This window comes from Canis aureus, chromosome 14 (genome assembly GCF_053574225.1).
Source record: "Canis aureus isolate CA01 chromosome 14, VMU_Caureus_v.1.0, whole genome shotgun sequence".
NCBI lineage: Eukaryota > Metazoa > Chordata > Mammalia > Carnivora > Canidae > Canis > Canis aureus.
The window spans coordinates 66373977-66398896 of NC_135624.1; the positions used below are offsets into that span (position 1 = coordinate 66373977).

Consider the following 24920-nt stretch of genomic DNA (forward strand, 5'->3'; position numbering starts at 1 on the left):
ACCCAGAGTACCTCCTGGAAACATCTTACTCTTTGAGGACATCCTGATTTGTCTCATTTCAACTGAGAGAAAATCTGTTCACCACGACTCAAAATTTAAAGGTTTTCCTTCCATTCAACATACCCCATTCCTGTGGCTGTTCTTGGTTTTCTGCTCAGCCCAGAAATTCCAACACAGACACTGATCTGAATCTGTTCTCAGGTTTCACCATGGCTTTCCAGGGTGATCTTGCCACCAAATCCCAGTTCTGGTAAATTCTGAGTCTATCTGGTACTTACATGAACAGACTAACTGCCAGCATTAATCCATGCTTTTATTTCAAATGAGAATGACTCTGAGTTGGGCTAGATATTAAACTCTTGGGGTTTACTCAGGATATCTTAAATACCTGTATGAGTATTTAAACAAGAAGATGAACAGGAAAATAGGATGAGTTTAAATACTACAAATTTGACCAAATAGATAAATGAAAGAAATCCAATGGGGTTTACCTGTATTTTTACCAGTATATTTCTATAACCATATCTATGACATAATTACTGTTCATTCTTATGTGATGATAATAATAATTATTATTACATAGCTTCTTTGCAAGACCAACATTGTCTTTGTTTCCAGGTACAAACAGTGGATCCATAGGCACTTCTTCTCTGGAAACTGTCTTTATCTGGTCTCTGATGTTACTATACACTTTTATCGCACAATTAAAATCACAGGTTCCATTGGGATGGGAGTGGGCCCAAGAAGAAAATAAGTTCACTGATAGAAGACAAATACACATACTAATCTGATATTCAATGGCAAAACTGTTGTGTCTCAGATTATTTTTAATGGACTTTTTACAAATTGGAAAATGTATGAGTAGAGTTTATTTGAGGAATGCTGTTAAGAATGAGATTAATCTGGGATCCCTGGGTGGCGCAGCGGTTTGGCGCCTGCCTTTGGCCCAGGGCACGATCCTGGAGATCCGGGATCGAATCCCACATCGGGCTCCCGGTGCATGGAGCCTGCTTCTCCCTCTGCCTCTCTCTCTCTCTCTCTCTGTCTGTGGCTATCATAAATAAAAAAAAATTAAAAAAAAGAATGAGATTAATCTATTTCAAGTAAGAATGTAATTTATGACTAACATCTTCACTACTTAAAAAATGATTTGATGGTTATCTGATTCCAGTTCCAACATGTAAAGAGCTTAGAAGGCATCACTTCTGACAAAAAGAAACTGTTGAACAAATTAAAAATCAACACATTTTCTTGGATCTATTAGAGAACTAAGGTCACAGGACAAACTGCTACCCAAATCTAAAGAGACAGATGAATTTAGAGTCACTGCTGAAATCTGCTGTTTCTATCTGAAACAGATGCCCCTAGAGCTACACACTGATAGTGATTTTGACAAATAGGTAATTCATCAAATGTTGCTAGTAAATAGATGGTAATTCTGATGGCTTGTTAGAGGCTGAGTATGGAATTCTTTGGGAGTGAGAAATGTCTGGGGGTTGTATTGTTGGCAGAGAAGAGAGGGGGCTCCCTACTTTAATGGGTTTTATCTCCAGGAAGCCATAAGTTTCTCCTGGTGAAGAGCTAAGAAAGAGACCTTCCTGGCTCTGACTGAGAACAGGAAGTATAACCTTACAAAATATGCATAGAAAAAAAACCAAAATATGCATAGAGCATTCTCCAGAACAAACATCTATTTTCCACAGGAAATACTTTACCACAGCCTTATCCCACATGGGACAAGGGCATTTATATCACTCTACCTCCCTCTAGTCTTCTTACCTCATCTGACAGAGGATAAAACAATCTAAGGAACACTTGTCAAGCTCACAGCCCAGAGACAAAGACTCATGAAAAAGCAGATTTCATCATAAGATTATAGAACATCTCTCTTCCCACAAACTTATACCAATGCAATGGGATTCCAGTATAAAAGAGTAGATTATAGCTGAAAGAGCAGCAAGATTTGCAGACTCTCTCTGAAGAAAAGTACTTAGGGAAGCCCAAAGTAATGAGGGAACACACACACAAAAATACTCTAGAGGAATTTTTAAGCCTGTTATACTGACCACTGTAAGAAACATTACATATAGCCCAATTAACTAGCCAGATTAACATAAAACCTGACACTAAAGTTTACCTCAGTTTCTATTTCCTGATACATAATGCCCAGCTTTCAACAAAAAATTACAAGATATGATAAAAGGCAAGAATAAACACAAACAAAGCAAGAGCAGAAAAATAGTAGAAGCCATGAATGAAAACAGGGAACAAATACAATGAATGGAAAATAGATATAAGTATGGTCAATATTAAACCCACTGTATACAAAATCAATTTAAATGAGAATTGTCTAAATACAGCAATTAAAAGACAGATTGTTAGTGACCCAACTACACAGTGTCTGTAAGAAGTTCATTTTAAATAAAAAAAAAAAACTCAGAAAAGTTAGAAGTATAGGGATGGAGAAAGATATACCATGTTGAATTAATGGAAAATAGATGGAGGAGATGTATTGATGTCAGGAAAGGCAGACTTTGGAATAGGGAAAATCACCAGGGATAGAGAGGGCATTAGATAATGGTACAGTGTTCAATTCTCCAAGAAGACAAAGCAATCTTAAATGTGTATGCATCCAGTAACAGAATATTAAAAAAATCAATCCAAAATTGATAGAAGAAATAGACAAGAGAAATAGACAAATTTGCTATTATAGTTAGAGACTTCAACAACTCTCTTTCAGTAGTTGATAGGTCAAGCAGGCAGAAAGATACAGTTGACCTGAAGATCATATCAGTCAAAATGACCTAAATGACATTTATAGAATCCTCCATCCAACAGAAGCAGAGAACACATTATTCTGAAGCTCACATGGAACATTCACTAAGATAGACCGCATACTGGGCCATATAACATACCTCAACAAGCTTAAAAAAAATAGAAATCATGCAAAAAATTATTTCAGAGCACAGTGGAATTAAACTTCAAATCAGTAACAAAAATAGCTGGAAAATCCTCAAAATTTTGTAATTAAACAACACACTTCTAAGTGACACACAGTCAAAGAAGTCTCAAGTGAAAATAAAAACATTTTGAACTAAGTGAAAATAAAAATACAACTTATTAAAATTGATAGGATACAGTGCCTCTACAGGAAGCCGGGAAGTTCAGTTGATTTTTTTTTAAGATTTTATTTATTTATTCATGAGATACAGAGAGAGAGAGAGAGACAGGCAGAGACACAGGCAGAGGGAGAAGCAAGCTCCATGCAGGGAGTCTGACATGGGACTTGATCCCAGGTCTCCAGGATCACTCCCTGGGCCGAAGGCAGCGCTAAACCACTGAGCCACCTGGGCTGCCCAGTTCTGTTGATTTTGGATGAGTTTCCTCATGAGTTTGCAATCGGTCTGGAGGTGGGTTGATCTTGACTGGTGTTGGCTAGGGACTTAGCTCTCTGTTCCACATGTCCCTCATCCTTCCCCTGGGACCAGTGGGTAGACTAGTCATTGGTTCTCATGATAACTGCAGAGCTTCGAGAAAGCAAGGGCACCCATGCACATGCTTTTCAAGCCTCAACTAGCATCAGATCTGCTTACATCCCATTTGTCCAAGCAAGTCATATGGCTGAAAGCAGAATCAAGACATAGGGAAGTACCTTCAACACATGTAAGTGCGGGGAAGGGGAGTGAATATTTTTGAACAATAATCTATTACAATAATGGTGTCAACTTCAAAGGATTGTTGTGAGTATTGAATGAGATATCGAGGTCAATTATATAAGCTTTTAGCATAGTAGCTGCCAAGTAGTAGATGCATCATATTTTTAAGCTATTTTTATTATTGTTTCAGGCTCTAGAAATAAGACAGACATTATCCTTGTTCTTAAATTGCTTATTAGGAAAATAGATAAAGACTGTGTAGTTATAGGAGGTTTCAGGTGCTGAGGATGATGTTTTGGGGCACACTTTCCAGAGAAAAGATTCATCTTGCATGCAAGATCAAGTCAAATTACTAATTACTCCAAGTTACAATCAGGTATGGAAATAAACAGTCAAATGGAAATTATTAAGCAATCAAATGTCATGGGTTTACTGTATCACAGTAGCTTCTTATCCAATCTCAGTCATTTTAAAAACAATGAAAACCTTGTATAATTTATAGTTTCCAAGTTGCTAAATTCCAAGTGGTTAAGCTTTACCGAACTCTTACAGTGAGCCAGGTACAGTTCTAAACACTTCATGCTTATTTAAGAATCATAACATCTTTAAAACACAGTAATATTATTTCTACTTTATAAGTAGGGGGAAACTGAGGCACTAAAAGGTTAAGTGTCTTGCCAGGGTCACCCTATTAGTAAATGGAGTAGTAGGATTTCAACCTAGGAAATCTGGCTCCAAATCCATGATTTTTAACCATCCCCCCTCTTCCATGCTTTCACATCTGTCATCTCGTTTAATGCCCAACCCTGAAGAACATTGATGGAGCATTGATTACACTCCAGGTACAGAGCCAGGTGCTACAGAAGATGAAAAAAGTGGAGACATGGAGCCTGCTTCACCATCCAGAAAAGGAGAGAAACTTTAAAAAAGTGTTCCTCAGGCCTTTCTAGTGTGGCCTAGGGCAATTGAGTATCCTCCCCATGTCCTTCTCCAGTCTACAGAAGAGGAAGTTCTCTTGGGAATTCTATACACTATACACCAGAGTTTTCCAGATGGTCAATAGGGTTTTAGTTGCAATAAACTTCCATTCCTGAGGATCTATACTTCACTTGAAGAAAGTTCTTCATTGTTTTCTTTTACTCAAGATTAAAAGCAGGGAGAAATCTCCTTTCCCTCACAGCATTATATTCTGTTGTTATGTTACAAAGAAACTATGTCCCTATACTCTCAGCTTTCTATAAAACAGGATGCTATAGCTTTGTGGTTGACTTACAATTCCAGCATTTTCTGTTTAGCCTCTGAAGCCCTTCTATAAAACATTCTGAATTTTCTGCCTTCTATGTACCCAGTAGTCTCCCACCCGCAACCACCAAGTTCTTTTCCACTTCAGGCAAAGGACACCTTACCATCTTCCCCTTTGAATGACTCTCTTCATTACCTGACATATGGCTTGGGGTAGGGGAAAGGGTTGACTCCGCTCTGCATGCCCCTGAGGGTTTCATTGGGAGCTAGATATTCGCCTCAAGTAGTCTCAATTCTCCAGTTCCGGGACACCTGGGTAGCTCAGTCAGTTGAGCCTCTGCCTTTGGCGCAGGTCGTGATCCCAGGGTCCTGGGATCCAGCCCCACATCTGGCTCCCTGCTCAGCAGGGAGCCTGATTCTCCGTCTCTCCCTGCTTGCCCTCTCTCTCACTATCTCTCTCTCTCTCTCAAATAAATAAAATCTTTTAAAAATTTTTTCCAGCTCCTCTAAAGCCTCATGCAAATAGACCTGTTCTTAACAGTTCAAATCTCAAATCTTAGGCCTGAATACTTTCTCTCCAAAGCCTGAGTCATAAGGAGGTGAAGTGTCTGCGTAAGTGTTAATCCTCTCCTTTTGGAGATGTGACTTTCTTATAGGAGGAATTACTCAAGTGGGGCTCTAGTACGGCTTTCAACCAAGAGGCATATTAACCCAAGGTAGCCTTATGCTGTGCAGTCAAAAGTTAAAACTAAAACGGGGTTAAGTGGAAGCTAAGGATTAAGAGACCTGAGTCTGAATGGTGAGATGGGTCCCCAAATGGGAGGAGGAGCCACGAAGGGCTTGGCCATAAGTGGGCTGAGGAGAGGGAGAGTGAGATGAATGTGGCTCAGGGTTCTGACCATGATCAGTGAGAGAGTCTGTGCTTAGGCAGGAGAGAGGAAGGCAACTTAGGGAACCAGTAGACTGGTCTTGAGAAGCAAAGAGAATACCAGGAAAGACCAGGAATTTGAAATCTAACAAATTGAGTTTCAAACCCGGCTTCATCACTGCACGACCTTGGATGTGTTATTTGAGTCTCAGTAAATTGATGATTATTATATCTACTCAGTGGGTTGTTGCAGGATTTTTTTTTAAAAAAAATATTTTATTTATTTGAGAAAGAGAGAGAGAGTGAGAGAGAGGATGAGCAGGGAGGAGAGGGAGAAGCAGGCTCTCGCTGAGCAGGGAGCTCAATGCAGGGCTCAATCCCAGGGCCCTGAGATCATGAAATGAGCTGAAAGTAGACATTTAACCAATTGAGCCACCCAGGCGCCTCATGTTGTAGGATTAAAAAAAGGAATATGTGTCATGCTCTTAGCTTAATGTTTCACAGACAGCCCATCAATCAACACAAGTTCTCGCCCTTCTTTTGCTTCCTATGCCTCTCCTCCCCCAACTCCATCCGAATCTTGATTCATCTTTATAAACTGCTTCTGTGTCTCTATTCCAAAGACACGTAATTTTAGGAAGTTCTAATAACCATTCTAAATTCTTTCCAATTAGTTTAAAGCCATAGGATGTCACTCTTGTGCTTAAAATATCACATATCTCTTTGGGAATATTCTCTTCTCACTTTTGGTCAACTGATAATGTCTAAAGAAAGATTTGACTTTTCCCATTGACTGAAATGAAATGTTCTTTCTCTGCAACAGCATGAAGAATAAAGCAATCAATAAACTATCTTAACCTCTAAAGAATAAACTAGAGTCACTTGTCAGAAACAAAAACAGTGACCCCTCAAAATTTAGCCTTGAATTTTGAGCAAAGGGATTAAAATCCATGCAAATTATTTAACCAGATTAACACAACCTAACAATATAAATTTGAAATTTTACCTGACGCCAGGTAGAAAATGTCAGGAAATGTAAGGAAAACTGCATTATAAGGAAATACTAAGGACCCAGGCAAATATTTGAGTTTTAGCGAAACTTTGTGCCTAGAGTACTTGAAGTACTTGAAGTAAACAGAACATCATAGGATAAATTTTTTATTTTATACAATTATTTCAGAAGCAGTGGTTTTTGTTATAACAGAATTTGACCTATAAGTTAAGGAAATTATAATGTACAGAGGTAACTGCCAAACCTTCTAAGCCAATGATATGTTTCTTTAAGTGAAATTTTATGTGGAAGACCCAGGCACACAACAAAACATATCAAAAGTGAGAGTGAAAAGGTAGAAACCATCCACTCCAGGGATATGCATTTGCTCTGCCATCTCTGACCACTACAGAGACTGAGTCCTCCACCCCTTCACATCCCTCATAGAGCTCCAGGAGCCACAGGAAAACCACTGCTGACTTACTTGTTTTTCTTCTAAATTGCATATTGCAATCAATTAATATGTTATTCAATAGATTTTAATGAGTCTGCTATTTTTTTACTCTTTCCCCTGAAATAAAACAGAAAACATCACCTGAGTGATCTCAACGAGAGTGCACCTGAACAAGATAACATATTGCTTTTAAAGTATTTATTTCTGATATATATGAATATATATATATTCCTGGGTATACTGCATCATAATGTAAACTGATTCAGGTCTCAATCCAGAAAAGTCTACCTATTTTGCGAGGTTGGGAAACCTCATGAAAATGATAACATTTTGGTAAGATGGCTTTGTAATGACAACTCTACATAAATGGAACTCTATTCAGAAAAAATGCATGATTGAACATAGGTGTAGGTCAATTGGTGAGGAAGTTGGAGAAAAGAATTTTTGTTAACAATAAAAAGACGTAGCTGGGTCAAAAAAGCATTATGTTGTATTTAATTTTTTTTATAATTTATTAATTATAAGTGCCATGCTAAAACCTTTTCCTGTCAATGAAAAACAGTGTTTTAATTTCAAACCTAAGATCGTTGAATAACTTGGGCCCTCTTGTGCTCTCTATTACAGTCGCTATGTCATTTATTTATTTATTTATTTATTTATTTATTTATTTAATTAATTTTTTAAATAAATTTATATTTATTGGTGTTCAATTTACCAACATACAGAATAACACCCAGTGCTCATCCCGTCAAGTGCCCCCCTCAGTGCCCGTCACCCATTCACCCCTACCCCCCGCCCTCCTCCCCTACAACCACCCCTACTTCGTTTCCCAGAGTTAGGAGTCTTTATGTTCTGTCTCCCTTTCTGATATTTCCCACACATTTCTTCTCCCTTCCCTTCTATTCCCTTTCACTATTATTTATATTCCCCAAATGAATGAGAACATACACTGTTTGTCCTTCTCCGATTGACTTCCTTCACTCAGCATTATACCCTCCAGTTCCGTCCATGTCGAAGCAAATGGTGAGTATCTGTTGTTTCTAATGGCTGAGGAATATTCCATTGTATACATAGACCACATCTTCTTTATCCATCATCTTTCTATGGACACCGAGGCTCCTTACCCAGTTTGGCTATTGTGGACATTGTTGCTAGAAACATCGGGGTGCAGGTGTCCCAGCGTTTCATTGCATCTGTATCTTTGGGGTAAATCCCCAGCAGTGCAATTGCTGGGTCGTAGGGCAGGTCTATTTTTAACTCTTTGAGGAACCTCCACACAGTTTTCCAGAGTGGCTGCACCCAGTATGTCCTTTAAAATCAGGGAGGGATGCACATGTAAAACTATTGCAGATTCTTGAAATGTGAAAAATGGCAATAACAGTAACTTAGTTAATCCATGGAGTTGGTGATGCCACTTCTTTTAATAACATCGCGGATATGTTTATCTTTCAGGTCTCAGGATCATTCCTGTGGTAATTTTCATAGTACGGGCATCCAAATGTTAGCAAGTCTTTTTCACGTGGAGCACAGGGTCTTGTGTTCGTTGAGCTCCTAATTGGTGGTTTCCAATAGAAGAACGCTGTAGTGTATGTGAAAATGATTTACTTCATCATCTGACCAGGTCTCAGTGTGTTTCAAGACATTATAGAATCTTCAACAAGCAGCATATTCTAAAGACTTGAGTTTTTCTTCTGATCATTAGGCCTTTAGTTATCCACACCAAACCCATCCTATGGCACTGTGACCTGTGTGTGGTACTAATGAATGCCAAGAAGTAATGCTAAGAGGCCTGTTTAATGGACAAGTCTTCCTCACCATTAGCCCTAAATCTGATTCATAGGTGTCTAACAAAACTGGTCCAGGAGCTAGTTGAGATAATATGCCTGTCATTAATATAATAGGAATTACAATGGCAATAATTATTAACATCGTAATGTCTGATCACTACCAAATATAGGACGACTGAGTCCCAACATAATTTCCTTCTCTTCCTATAATTTATAATATGGAATTCAGCTTTGGTAATCAACAAATTCATTCAACAAGTATGTATTTGGTACTTATTACACACAAGACACAGCAGTGGATTATCCAAACACAAGCAAGGCATCACTTTGACTTCAAGAATATTCGAATTTGGTATTGAGAAAACAACTCCTAGGGATACCTGACTGGCTCAGTCGGTAGAGCACATGACTCTTGATCTCAGGCTTATAGGTTACAGCCGGACGCTGGGTGTAGAGATTACTTAAAAAATAAAAATTAAAAATTAAAATAAAGAATACAGCTTTTAAATCACCACTAACAGTAACAAGAGTCAATACTGAGTAACTCATATCTGCCAGACAATGTTCTAAAATTTTTTTAATAATAAATCTATTTTTTATTGGTGTTCAATTTACCAACATACAGAATAACACCCAGTGCTCATCCCGTCAAGTGCCCCCCTCAGTGCCCGGCACCCATTCACCCCTACCCCCGCCCTCCTCCCCTACAACCACCCCTACTTCGTTTCCCAGAGTCAGGAGTCTTTATGTTCTGTCTCCCTTTCTGATATTTCCCACACATTTCTTCTCCCTTCCCTTCTATTCCCTTTCACTATTATTTATATTCCCCAAGTGAATGAGACCATATAATGTTTGTCCTTCTCCGATTGACTTATTTCACTCAGCATCATACCCTCCAGTTCCATCCACGTCGAAGCAAATGGTGGGTATTTGTCGTTTCCAATGGCTGAGGAATATTCCATTGTATACATAGACCACATCTTCTTTATCCATTCATCTTTCGATGGACACTGAGGCTCCTTCCACAGTTTGGCTATTGTGGACATTGCTGCTAGAAACATCGGGTGCAGGTGTCCCGGCGTTTCCCTGCATCTGTATCTTTGGGGTAAATCCCCAACAGTGCAATTGCTGGGTGTAGGGCAGGTCTATTTTTAACTCTTTGAGGAACCTCCACACAGTTTTCCAGAGTGGCTGCACCAGTTCACATTCCCACCAACAGTGCAGGAGGGTTCCCTTTTCTCCGCAGCCTCTCCAACATTTGTGGTTTCCTGCCTTGTTAATTTTCCCCATTCTCACTGGTGTGAGGTGGGATCTCATTGTGGTTTTGATTGTTTTTTTTTTAATGTTTTTATTTATTTATGATAGTCATCACACACACACAGAGAGAGAGAGAGAGAGAGAGGCAGAGACACAGGCAGAGGGAGAAGCAGGCTCCATGCACCGGGAGCCCCACATGGGATTCGATCCCAGGTCTCCAGGATCGCGCCCTGGGCCAAAGGCAGGCGCCAAACTGCTGCGCCACCCAGGGATCCCGTGGTTTTGATTTGTATTTCCCTGATGGCAAGTGATGCGGAACATTTTCTCATGTGCCTGTTGGCCATGTCTATGTCTTCCTCTGTGAGATTTCTCTTCATGTCTTTTGCCCATTTCATGATTGGATTGTTTGTTTCTTTGGTGTTGAGTTTAAGAAGTTCTTTATAGATCTTGGAAACTAGCCCTTTATCTGATACGTCATTTGCAAATCTCTTCTCCCATTCTGTAGGTTGTCTTTTAGTTTTGTTGACTGTTTATTTTGCTGTGCAGAAGTTTTTTATCTTGATTAAGTCCCAATAGTTCATTTTTGCTTTTGTTTCTTTTGCCTTCATGGATGTACCTTGCAAGAAGTTACTGTGGCCAAGTTCAAAAAGGGTGTTGCCTGTGTTCTCCTCTAGGATTTTGATGGACTCTTGTCTCACATTTAGATCTTTCATCCATTTTGAGTTTATCTTTGTGTCTGGTGTAAGAGAGTGTTCTAGTTTCATTCTTCTGCATGTGGATGTCCAATTGTCCCAGCACCATTTATTGAAGAGACTGTCTTTCTTCCAATGGATAGTCTTTCCTCCTTTATCAAGTATTAGTTGACCATAAAGTTGAGGGTCTACTTCTGGGTTCTCTATTCTGTTCCATTGATCTATGTGTCTGTTTTTATGCCAGTACCACACTGTCTTGATGCCCCCAGCTATGGTTTTCTTTTTTAAAATTCCCCTGGCTAGTCGGGGTCTTTTCTGATTCCACACAAATCTTAAAATAATTTGTTCTAACTCTCTGAAGAAAGTCCATGGTATTTTGATAGGGATTGCATTAAACGTGTACATTGCCCTGGGTAACATTGACATTTTCACAATATTAATTCTGCCAATCCATGAGCATGGAATATTTGTCCACCTCTTTGTGTCTTCCTCAATTTCTTTCAGAAGTGTTCTATAGTGTTTAGGGTATAGATCCTTTACCTCTTTGGTTAGGTTCATTCCTAGGTATCTTATGCTTTTGGGTGCAATTGTAAATGGGATTGACTCCTTAATTTCTCTTTCTTCAGTCTCATTGTTAGTGTATAGAAATGCCATTGATTTCTGGGCATTGATTTTGTATCCTGCCAAGTTACCAAAGTGCTGTAATCTTGGGGTGGAGGCTTTTGGGTTTTCTATGTAGAGTATCATGTCATCAGCAAAGAGGGAGAGTTTGACTTCTTCTTTGCCAATTTGAATGCCTTTGATGTCTTTTTGTTGTCTGATTGCTGAGGCTAGGACTTCCAGTACTATGTTGAATGGCAGTGGTGAGAGTGGACATCCCTGTCGTGTTCCTGATCTTAGGGGAAAGGCTTCTAAAATTTTTAACTTCATGTTTTAAAGCATGGCCTGGCATATAAATTACTCAATAAGAATAGTTGTTGATCTTTTCCTCATAGAATTAATCTCTTAGTGGGAGAAGCAAAGAAGCAAATGCATGAAGAACTGATAAGTTTTATGGTACAACAGATATTGTAACAAAGAGCAGAAGGTTTCATTTTTGGGTGCCATACTATCAACTGTAAGACTGGGAGCACAGGGTAGGTGTAAAGAGAAGAGCAGTTTACAACCATTCTTTTTGGAACCCCATAGCTCCGTGGGTGATAAGTTTCCAAATCCAAAGATACAGTCTGTCATCTAGGTAGGGTACAGAAGGCCCTTAGGAAATTGTCTCAAGATTCATGTAAAACTCAGGTTTTCTTTCAGTGAGATTTGGGGTTTTATTGAACTTCACTTTTCATAAAGTCTTAGGTATGCCGTGGTTGTACTAAACCAGGAAGAATAAATCTAAAATACTATTTCATCTCGTACAAAGGTAGAAAGATAACTGGATTTCATAAATAGGTATGTGTTAAGAGGTGCCCTTAGAGGAAGGAAAATTGATCCTGTTCCAGGGAGTTTGTGGGGTTGATGGGTGGGATGACAGCAGTTTGGAAGGATACTGAGTCTGGATTTATGGTCCAAGAGACACAGGAACTTAAGTGTAGTATCTAGGAGTGATAAAGCCGATATTTTCCCATGTTATCACTTTTCTGATCTTATGTCTGAAGTTTATGTTCCAAAGCACCATATAAAGGCTGCAGATGTTGACTCATGTCTGATTCTCTAGAGTCAGCTATTGCCCTCACTGAAGATATGACAGGATAACTGTATGTATATGTATATACGTATGTGTACAGATATGTGTGTGTACATATATACATACATATGCATACATAGATATGCAATATCTGTTCTTTATCTCTGTGCCCCCCACCACACCAAGTAGAATAGGGATTGGTGGGAAAGGAGTAAATAAGGGAAGACCAATACATTTAAATAAGGAGTGAGATAGTAAGTATAGAATCTCAGTATCTCAGAAAATCACTTTGTCCCTAATCCCTCTATTACAGTATATGAGGGTATCTTCTCAGAGCTTATGTGATATTGAAAAAAAATTATTTGTGGTTTCTGTCTAAATTAAGGAAAAGATAAGAAATGTATGCCATAGTAAAACCCAGCATAAGCAGCTTCTCTATCTCATTCATTTGGACTAAACAAAGGCCCCCATGGAAGAAGGACTCATCTTTATTATGTGAGTTTTACACTTAATTTTGACCATTTATGAGAGTTGAGGCTCAGAGACAACACATTTTAGATAGTAATATTTGGTATTGACTTCTGTCCTCTCCATTCGACTGAACTTTCTCCTGAAAGGTTACCAACCAGTGAGCTCATAATTGCTAAATCTCTTCCTCCATTCCTACCGTCTTGACCTCACTGCTTCACCTAATGATGCATCTGCCTCTTCTTCGGAACTCCCACTTCCTTTTGCTTTGGGAATATGGCACCAGCATTATACTTTCAATAAACTTCTTTAGCTTTGTTATATATCTTGGTACTAAATACATGTCTGATATTCATTAATATCAACAATCAATATCACAATTTCATTAAACATTATCTCATTTGAGTCCCAGGAAAATACTGAGGTGAATGAAAGACAGAAATAATTATCTCCAAGTCTTACATTGTTTTTTCATCAGAAAGTGAAACTTTCCCTGTGGATATGGTTTGGGTCATGCAACAATACAGTCCTCTTTATGTCCAACAGGATCTAGATTTTCTAGTTTCTAAATTCCCAGTTTTTTTTGTTTTTTTTTTATGAAGTTCATGATTCTTAAGTTGTGAGCAATAGGAAGATTGTTTTTTTCAAGTAGGCTCCATGCCCAGTGTGGAGCCCAAAGTGGGAATTGAACTCATGACCCCGAGATCAAGACCTGAGCTGAGATCAAGATTTGGACATTGAACTGACTGGGCCAGCCAGGCGCCCCAGGAAATAATTTTTTTTAAAAAAAGGAAAACAAAGCTAAGCAAAGATCCAGAGGAGATTGAAGCAGGATTTTAGAAAAGTGGAGAAGCCTGTTTATAAGATTAAGTACCTTTGAATATCAGGAGGCTATTATCTCTGCTATCACTCTGGGATATTTAAGCCAATGCCTTTGCACACTTGCCTAAAACTGAGAAAAGCAAGAGATAATAAAGCTGTGTTCCATCTTAGTACGATATTTCAGAGGTCATAGGAAGCCATTCCATTAGACATCATGTAGTTCAACTTCACATTTTAAGGATGAGAAGAGTCTGGCCCAGTTAAGTGACCTATACAAGATCACCCAACAATTTATTTTCAGGCAGGATTAGAACTTGGATCTAAAATGTGTGCTTTAGTATTACTTCTCCTTCCATATTTTAGTTAAAACTTCAGGCTGTCTGTTCGTAAAAATAAATTTATTTGAGGCCCTTCTAACACCAAGTGAATCAGAATCTCTGAGAAAATAAAGCCCAAGCATCTACTTTTTCTGAAGCTGATCAAGTGATTTTTAAGTGAAGCCATGGGTGAGAACCTGTGTCTAGCCAGCCAAACAACAAATTAACAATTTACATAAATAATTCCTTATAGAGAAAGTGTATTACAAGATAGAGTATAATTTTATTTGTGTGTAACTTTATTGGTAAGATTTCCTAAGTCAAATATTATCAGTAATATACAATACCATTAAAATAAAGACTTTAATAACTATTGTTTTATTGCTTTTGCTACCAATTTTTTACTTGTCTGCGAGTGGTAGTGCTAAACAAACAAACAAAAACAAGAGTATCGGTCAAAAAATATTCCCAGGGTTTTCGTGGGATTCCATTCTGTCTTCTAGGTATTTTTACCCCCGGGACTTTATAAATTTGGTGATCCTAGGTAAAGTTTATGGAGACTTAAATTTAAAAATAATTCAAGTAACTTTGGGAGATTGAAAGACAAGGAAGTTTCAAACTTAAACGTCTGTTGTGTATAGTTATCTCCTTTTTCCACACCTGAGAAGAACATTAATGTTAGAAACTTATAAAACCATGTAAATCCATTTGTAATCATTCAATGATCACGCAGTACAATGATTCATTCATTCATTCATTCATTCATTCAATGATTTAGCAGTACAATGCAAAGTTCCTCAAAGGCTGATTTGTGATCCTTTGAGACACAAAATGGTTGTTGAGTGACCAAACATGGCTGTTGAATTGATGATTTTAAGAAAGTTAACATTTTAATGTAAAATGTTGAAGGAGTAGCATCAGGGATGAAAGCAATGTAGGATTACAGGCAACTAGGCGTTAGCTCAATGTGAAATAGCAGTGCTTTAAATAGGGGTAGCTGCATTCCTAATTCATCATCACTACGTGTGTGATTAATGCTCTGTGGGCACGCATAAGTGATGGGAGGGGAGGCTCTTTTATTACTGGGACACAACTCAGGGCAAGTCCAAGAAGCAGCAGCCTCTGAATCGGCGGGCTCCTCAAACCAAATAGTGTCTGGATCTTTTTATAGCCTATGATTACAAAGTGATTTTTGGAGGATTCTGTTGATGAGACTCACAAATGGCATTTTAATGTGATGTTTTTTAGAATAAAATGTTTTTCATAAGTGCAATGAACAGTAAAAAAGATTAACAAGTGCTTTGGCATAGGAATCTAGAAGACTGGCACACGTGATCTTCTCCCTTTTTGTGTGTGTGTGTATGCTTTTCTCCTTAATAGGAAAACAACATAGAATGTTCTTCCTAATGGAAGGGTATAAAAACTATCCACAAAGGGATATGAATGCTCTTTGCAAGTAATCTGAAATGAAAATATATAGAGCAAGCCCTGAACTTTCAGGGCACTAAATATGACACGTAAAATTCATGCAGCGTGTGGTAAAGAGTGTAGTGCTGGTTAGAGTCAGGCTGTCTAATTTGAATCCTGTCTCTGTTCATGAGCTGAAGGGCCTTGCACTAGCTTCTTAATATTTTTGCCCTAGTCTCATCTGTGTACTAGAAACAAAATATAGGGTTACTCTACCAATATATTTTAAGCTCTCTAGTGAGTTAAAAATGTTAGGTGTGAAGATTAGTTGCTATTAGTAGTATTAGGCTCATCTCATTTAGATTTAAGAACAAATATCAACTGCTTTCGTGTTTCCTTCTACCTACTGTTCTGAATCCAAATTAAACCACAAAAAGAAGATACTGTTTTTAGTGATTCTGCTCATCCAATCAGTTAATTAGCCACTCACACCATTCATTCAACATTTAAATGCCATGTAAATTTTCAAATACATTGGAATATATATATATATATATATATATATATATATATATATATATTTTATTTTATTTTTTTAGATTTTATTTTTAAGTAGTCTCTATACCATCATGGGGCTTGAACTCACAACCCTGGGATAGAGAGTTGCATGCTATACTGACTGAGCCAGCCAGGTGCCCCAGAATCATTTTTAATTTAAGAAGAACCTCAAATTATCAGATCAATCAATGAGAAAATATAATTTACTATTTAGTAGACTTGAAAGCATTCTCAATTTCTATTTTTCTACTTTAATTATACACTGAAAGTAAAACAAGAGAACTTTCCATTTTTAATTCTTTTTTAAAAAGATTTATTTATTTATTTTGAGAGACACAGAGAGAGGCAAAGACATAGGCAGAGGGAGAAGCAAGCTCCCTGCAAGGAGCCTGATATGGGACTTGATCCTGGCACTCCAGGGTCATTCCCTGAGCCGAAGGCAGAAGCTCAACCACTGAGCCACACAGGGGTCCCTCTTTTTATTTTTTAAAGATTTATTTATTTATTTATTTGTGGTAGACACACACACAGAGAGAGAGAGAGGCAGAGACACAGGTAGGGGGAGAAGCAGGCTCCATGCCCTGAGCCTGGAGTGGGACTCGATCCTCGGATTCCAGGACCACGCCCTGGACCGAAGGCAGGCACTAAACTGCTGAGCCACCCAGGGACCCCATTTTTAAAAGATTTTAGTTATTTAAGATTTTACTTTTTAGAGAGAGAGAGAAAGAGAGAAGGAAAGAGTGTACAGGAGAGAGAGCTAAAGTGGAGGGGAGGGACAGAGGCAGAGGGAGAAGCAGACTCTCCACTGAGAAGAGAGCCCAATGCCCCTGGCTAAATCCCAGGATCCTGAGATCATGACTTGAGTCAAAGGCAGATGCTTGACTAACTAACCGAGCCATCCAGGTGCCCCAAATATGTATTTTAAGATTTTATTTATTTATTTATTTGAGAGTGAGACAGAGAGAGAGCAGGGTAAGGGCCAGAGGGAGAGAGGGAGGGAGGGAGAGAAAGAAGCTCAAGCAGACTCTGCCCTGAGCACAGAGCCAGACTCAGGGCTCAATCCCAGGCCCCGAGATCATGATCTGAGTAAAATCAAGAGTCCAATGCTCAACTGACTGAACCACCCAGGCTCCCCTAGGTCTTATATTTTAAATATTAAAATTAACAATCTGATCTTGGACCCTTTCCTAGATTTGTCAGTGCCTTCCCTATAGAAAAGCAATCCAATCCATCTCAGTGGCTCTTGCTAAGGACTAGCTAATAAAAGACTTTAAACATTTGTGTTGTATAAAAGCTAATTCACCAAAGCAAATATGGTTAGTTGTCAGTTTGAAAAGCAGTGATTTCATAATAAACAAGTGCCAGCTGCAGTCCCAAAGCGCACTAAGTTGAGGAAGAAAGCAAGAGATGAAAGAATCGCAAACTTTCTAACTTCTCGTCCGAGGCTAGGTGCTGGCTCTCTGGTCAGGCCCAGGACCTATTCTGGCTACAGTCTGTAATGCTGATACCAGTTTGGGCCCATACGTCTATGCTGCCAGTCTGGGTTCCTCACTTCTAAAAAGACCTCCTTTTAATGTAAAAACGTTATTTTTGCAGCATATTCTCCAACTGATGGTGATTACATGTTTGTTATGTATCAATTGAAAATCATATGCCACCAAGCCACCTTGAATTCAGGATCAATTTAAAATGAATATATTTTAATCATCACATTAAAGGCTCAATATATTAAAGTAGCAGGAGATAGATATATATTTATAGCCTATAGATAAATACGTAGATTTACCAGCCCCTCGGGAAAAAAAAATAATCACAACGTAATGCCGCTAAAAAGTTCCGTATGACTTGATTATTGTCTTCCCAAACTGTTCTATCTTTAAATATGTTTTTTGCCTTTAAGAGGAATTATGATTGTACTTCATACTATGTATATATATTTAAATGAACAATTAATGAAAATTGTCCCCAATTATTAAAAAAAAAAAAAAGAAGACTGTTTTGCCAAGGCAGGTGGCAAATATTCCCTGATGTGTCATGACGGAGTCATTCTCAAAAACTAATGGCTAGAAAATTGAGTAAACATAGAAGCACCAATAAAGAAAAGATTTCTTCACACCATGTGAAATCAGCACATAGAAGAGCACACTACCATGGAAAATTTTAGGATAAGCACAAGGATTTTTTCATGATGATATCTCATGCTTGCAAGGCATCACTACAAAGTCAAAAAATTCCTCCCCACATATCAATACCATGGAGTTGACTGTTGCAGCCTGACCCCATTCTCTCCAGTGCGTTCCCACCCTCCTCTCCTTCTTTCGAGCACAGAGCACAAGGTATATTTGATTAAACAGGATATTAATCAGAACTAATAAAATTTTTCTTCCTGTCACTCCTTGCAAGTATCTGACAGCATCCCTGTGCGGAATAAGGAAACATTTCCAGTTGACACCCCATTCTTAGGAATCCTGTTCTAGTTTTCCAGACACTTGTGTTGTTTCTTTTCCTAATGCAATTTGTAAAACAAAAGGCATTATGTTGCCAGTGGTCCCCTTTCCAAATTCAAATTTATCAAACTTGTGATCCCTATCAATGCTCCATAAAACTAACCCCATTGCTGGGATCATCTTTCTTGGTTCTGCTAGTTCTCTTATAAAATAGCAGTTAAATGAGAAGTCACTTACTACTTGTTTTCTTGGTAGGTTCAGAAGCTAGACTTAGTAACTCAAAATCCTCTCTCTAAGGTCCCATTCATGAATTCATTTAACTCATGAATACCGATCAAGTACCATCATTCTCTGCGTCAGTGTTTATGTACAATAATAAATATTTTTAATGCATGCAAACTCTGTGCTGGGTACTGTGGTAAGCACTTTCATTATCTTCCTATGAGGTACTATTATTATCCTTATTTTACATATGAGGAAACTGAGAGAGATGAAATAAGACGTCAAGGGATTTACTTGCAGACAGTCTAAATGCAAAACCCATGATCTTCCCCACTGAGGGAAGGGTAAAGTATGTTTCCAACATGAGAGTTGTAGACATCACCAGGCACCCCTTGGGAGGAGGAACAAAAAGGGCAAGATTGAAAAAGAAAAAAAAAAGAATAAGAAGAAAACAATAAAAAGGTAGAAAGGAAAGGAACCACCATCATCCAGCAGAGTCCACTTTCCATTCGAATATGTTTTCATCACTTCTAAACTGGCTCACTTCTTGCACCTTACGGGGGAATAATGCAAGACGAAGCAAAGACGATTCATGTATTCACACGGATCTGAACATAAGGCTCACAAACAAGAAAAAAAGGAAAGAAAAGAAACCAATACAAAGTCCTTTCATCCTGCGTAAAGTACTAGATCTAGGATTCTGTGAGCCTGAGGGGCAGAGAGACAACAGGAGCCGTGAAAGGTCCGAGTGAAGGGGGATCCCTGCGGGCTCAGGGAATCCGGGCCCTTCCCGCCTAACAGGAAAACCGGGAGGATTCGAGAAGCTCCAGTGAAAGGCGGCCGGGACCCCAGCAGCGCAGGAGGGAGCCGGGGGCAGCGAGGGCAAAGGGCTTCCAGCGCCGGCGGGGCCCAGCGCCTGCCTGTGGATGGGGGCGGGCGTGGGGCGGCCTGGTTGGGCCCGCGCCGAGGCGGACTTTGCCGGAGGAGCCACGGGCGTCCCGGGAGGGTCCCGGAGCGGGTGCGCGAGGCCGAGCGCAGGATCCGGGGCGCAAGGTCGGGCGCGGCAGGCGGGCGGGCGGCACACGGCGGGGAGCCCGCGGGGCAGAGCAGCCCCGATGGGGCCGCGGGGCGGGGGGCGCAGGGGCTCCCGGCCCAGGCCCCCGCGAGCACCTCCTGGGACGCCGCCCGGGCCGCCCCGCTTCGGGTTGGGCCCGTCGCCCGCAGCGGCTGCACCACCCCCTGCAGCGCAGGTGCCCCCGGCGGGAGAACCGATGCACCTGGTCCGCGCCCCCCCCACCCCCACCCCCACCCGGATCCGAGACGGGATGGAGAAGTCCGGGAGCGCTCCGCGGCTCGCCAGGAGGCCGCTTTCCGTCCCCGGGCGCTCCGGGCGTTCCAAGGGAGGATGACCCTGGGGCAGCCCCGCCACGCCCCGGCCCGTTGTGAAACTCGGGGCTCCCCGCACCTCGCCCCGCCAGCGAGTCCCCAGGCCCCTCCCCGGCGCTATAAAGGCCGCCGCGCCCCGCCGCGCAGCCCAGTCGCCGGCGGACCGGGTGTCCAGGGCCGGGGCGTCGCCTGGTCCCCGCCTCCCGCCGCTCCCCGCAGCCCCGCGAGGAGGATGGAGCCGCGCCGCCTGCTGCTGTGCCTGGGTAAGGGCCCGCGCGGCCTGGGGCGGGGGGTGCAGCCGGGCGGGGCGGGGCGCATCCGTCGCACCCGAGTCCTTCGCTGCCGTAGGTGTCCGGCACGGGTCCACGCAGCTCCGAACAGGCGAAATGAAAAGGTGAAAGCCTTGGCTTCTTTCTTTGGAGGCTGCCAGGTCTGGGAGTCCAAAGACCAGGGCAGCACCGCCGGCATCCCAAGCTCTGTCCTGTCCTGTAGGGCTGGGCTCGGGGCTGGAGACTAGACCTTTTGGGAAGAAATGCTTTTCCTCCCAAATGCCTCGACCGCGGTGTCCTCCATCCAGCGCAGTTAGTTTCCGGGGCGCACTCGGGGCAGCTTTGCGGGAGCTCCGGGAGGCGCCGAAGCAAACGCACCTGCGCACCTGCCCTGCGCCTGGAGGCCTCGCGTTTCCCCCCGAAAGCCCTCCTGCTGCACCCGGTAGTCTGGAACTTTTTTTTTTTTTAATTTTTATTTATTTATGATAGTCACAGAGAGAGAGAGAGGCAGAGACACAGGCAGAGGGAGAAGCAGGCTCCATGCACCGGGAGCCCGACGTGGGACTTGATCCCGGGTCTCCAGGATCGCGCCCTGGGCCAAAGGCAGGCGCCAAACCGCTGCGCCACCCAGGGATCCCTAGTCTGGAACTTTTAATGCCCGTCTTTGTCTTTCTGTTTTGAGATGATTCAGCTCTCGCGGACTGGGGGAAAGACAAAAATCCTTGGTGAGCTTTCTGGTTTGAGAGAAAGATCGTTTCTAATTGCTCACGTTTCAAGAGGAGTTCGCAGGTGTATAGGAAAATTTTAACAAGGAAGTAAGAGTTGCCAGTCTCACATTCCTTCTGGGGTTGCAATGGGGCAAATTCCCCTAACAAATTAACTCGACCTATGCAGGATGTGACAGTTAAATTGTTATTTCGACACGCCTTATCTCAGGGCTTGGAGACCTAATGACATACATACTATGCATAGTTGGAACTTACTCGTACAAGTTTAGGGACAGTAGTAGATACTGGATCTGTGGCTTCCGCCAGCACTGTGCTAGGCATGACTTGCTAGAACATTCTCAGTAAATAAAGTGGCTTTGCTATCTTTGTTTTGAAGGCTCTGTGAAAAGAACACAATTGGAAAAGCGAGTCTTCCTAGAGTTAGGAATTAACCTAGAGGTCAGAATGGCTCCGTGCTTTTTTTCCCCCCAATTGTCCGGTTCCACCTGAACAATGACAGTGTCTGTTCTGGGCCACTCATTGAATATTCTAATTAGAGACAGCAAAGAGCCTATGAATAACCTGGTTACTTCCCACCTGGTTACTGCCCACTTAGAGAGTGTGTTGTGTGTGTTTTTGTTGTCATGAAAGTGTTTAACTCCTCTATTGCGTAGCTTAATTACAGTTCACCTATTTCATCAGCCACCAAGCCCATTTCCAAATGAGCTAGGTCAGTTTCTGTTTTCCCAGTTTGTTTAGATATTTCCCGCGACTAGAAGAGTTCCTGTTTGAAGTTCTCTTTCATATCTCTGTACTCTAATCAGGGATGCAAGTCCAATAGTTTTATTCCAGAGCACATGTAAAAATGACAAGGCCACCCGGCATTTCTGAAATTGCCTCCCCATGCCAAATAAAAGGTTACCTAGAACTACTTTTCCCAAATGTCCGGCTTTACAAAGAAGGTATTTATTTCAGATTTCGGCAAATATTTTGTTACCTTTTTGTGTGTGTGTGTGTGTGTGTGTGTGGAATTTATGTTTATTTATAACTGGAAAAAATGTTTTGGTTTCATCTTCCGTTCCAATACCTGCAGATTTAAATTGCTACACATTTGTAAGATCGATTGCTTACTTTTAAATTTCATAAATATTCGATATTGATGTTCTTGCCTTACATAATGGGAAAGTATGACTTAAGTTCCCATAGAAAACCAAGGCTAAACTGAGAAGGTTCACACCTGGATTTGCTGGCACTTTTAGCTTGCTGAATATTAAGTAAAGCGGTTGAGATTCCCCAAACTAGGTAACACATTTATAAGTAATTTACAGCTTTAGAACTGAAATAGCATTTCTAATATAATGATTGGTCCAGAACAAAGAGGAGAGATTTTTGTCTTGAGTACTGCAATAAAGGTTTAGAGAGGGTCTCTATCTAAAATCCAACATTTTCATTGATACCCAAATGGGCTTTTGAGCATGTTCCCAAATGCCATCTCCAAGACAATTTAGTCCTACTTCGACATTGTAATTGTACAATGACAGAAAACTGAGCAGAATAAACATTCTTTCCTGAGAATATGAGAAGCACAGGTCTCAATGAGACATTGGCTCACCCCTGATCTTTTCTGTTGACCTTAGAGTTTATGGACTGCCTGAGTATTGGCACCACCTACCTGCCTTCATCCATCATATCTCACCATGTGAACAGTTTGGGTAATTAGGATGTGTGGTTCGGCACCAGGGCCCAAATCCAGGAGTTGGGAAAGAAGTAAACAGTTACCAAATGCCTACTGTGAGCTAACCCTGTTGTGTGTTAAGTGCTTTATATATATCATCTCATTTATTCCTTAAAATCAATATATGAGGTAGATATGATTAGCCCTTGTGATGAAGAGACTAAACCTAAGTGAAGTCAAATATCTCACAAGGTCTTAGAGACAGTAAATGGCATGGTCGTTCTGGAACAATGTATGAGGAGCCAGAGGGTCTCAGGATTATCAGAAGCATAATAAAAGTCACAGATTCTAATAAAGAAGTTTCAGGGTAGTCTGGGGGCTGTCCCAAGGCTTTGAACCTGTTGTGGGGACAAGCATATGTACAAAAATCGTATCTTTATGGTATCACTCAAAATCAGGCACAGAAAGCGTGTGACTGTTTCCTTAAGCTGTGCTAAAATATGTTGGATTTTTACTGAACCTTCAGTCAGCATTTTTCAGCAACACAGTTCCCAGGAAATGAATCTTATTTCCAAGTAGTCATTACATCATTTGACTGAGGCCTTATTTCTGAATTTGCCTAGATGTATATTAAGTAAATCAATCAAGAAGTGTACCTATGTCCTTTTTATTCCCTGTATCTTTTTATACTATTGTGAATTTAATATAGTATCAATAAGAGATACTAAGGGACTAAGTTAGAATCTACAGCACATTTCTTTTCTTTTTAAGTTTTATTTTTTTATTTTAGAGAGAGAGAGAGCATAATGGGGAGGGGCAGAGGAGAGGAAGAGAGGATCCCAAGCAGACTCACTGCTGAGCCCAGAGCCCATGCAGACTGGATCCTATGACCCTGAGATCACGACCCGAGGCAAAACTAAGGTGCCCAACCGACTGTGCTACCCAGGTGCCCCTGTTAGCATATTTCTGTTAGCAGTAAGAAAATAAATATACTTCCTTGGGGAAAAAAAGCATAATATTCACACAATCGCTTTGGTAAACTTGAATTTGAATGCCTTCTGTCTATTTTTGCCCAAGAATCTTAGATTTCCTGGTTAATGGTGAGTTAAGAGATGCAAATGGCATGTAAGAAATCCTCTTCAAAGAGACTAAGTTAAGGTGTGGTTTCCCCATCCATTGGGCTTTACTCCGAATATAGGACTATGCAAATAGTCTAAGTAATATGGCTGCTATTGGGAACATTCCTTTGGAAGACAACGGGAAGACTCACCAGAGCTTTAATAGGAGAGATCCTTAGGGAGGAGCACCCTGACAGCCATTAGTATGGCAATTCTGGAACCTTTGAAAAAGTGAAATAAATTAAAAAAAAAAAAAGAAAAAGAAAAAGTGAAATAATGCAACAGACTCAGTCTCCTCTGGCAATGCAGTTTATGCAAAACTGGTGTTTAGTTACAGGGCAAGTAAAGATTTGGTGACATTCTAGGTTAAAGTCATGATTTCTTAACTAGGATACTCTTTATAATAGTATTTTTTAAAAAGATTTATTCATTCACGTCAGAAAGAGAGAGAGAGGAGTGTGGGGAGTGAGGGTGGGGGGAGGAGAGGAGGGCAGGGGCAGAGGCAGAGGGAGAGAGAGAGAATCCCAAGTGGACTCCATGCTGAGCATGGAGCAGGTCACAGGACATGATCCCAGGATCCCAAGACTACCACCCCAGCCAGAACCAAGAGCCAGACCCTTAACCAACGGAGCCACCTAAGCACTCCTCTAATAGTATTTATAATACACAAGACGATCTGACAACTCCTGAAAAAAATGTTAACCCTTAATTTCTTAGGTCAAAAATCCTGAATTTTAAATTTAAGTCATGAAAGTGAGTTAAAATACAAAGTTTCCTAAAAATATCCTCAGGATAAGAGAGAAAAAGCCCCCCTCTCATATTTATATATAACCATGTTTATAAATGTCAAACTGTATAGTTTTGAACCAAGAGACATGGTGAATAGAACACACATTCCACAC

The 24920-nt window shown here is 40.7% G+C and overlaps 1 protein-coding gene across 1 annotated transcript in view; it reads left to right on the plus strand.

Annotated features, from left to right (window-relative positions):
• Positions 1-209: 209 nt before the first annotated feature.
• EREG (epiregulin) overlaps positions 210-24920 on the plus strand; it is a 43404-nt gene continuing 18693 nt past the window's right edge. Inside the window, exons 1-2 of the mRNA XM_077846669.1 lie at positions 210-250; positions 19665-20512. Coding sequence (XP_077702795.1) covers positions 210-250; positions 19665-20512 — 889 coding nt within the window. The remainder of the gene's footprint in view (positions 251-19664; positions 20513-24920) is intronic.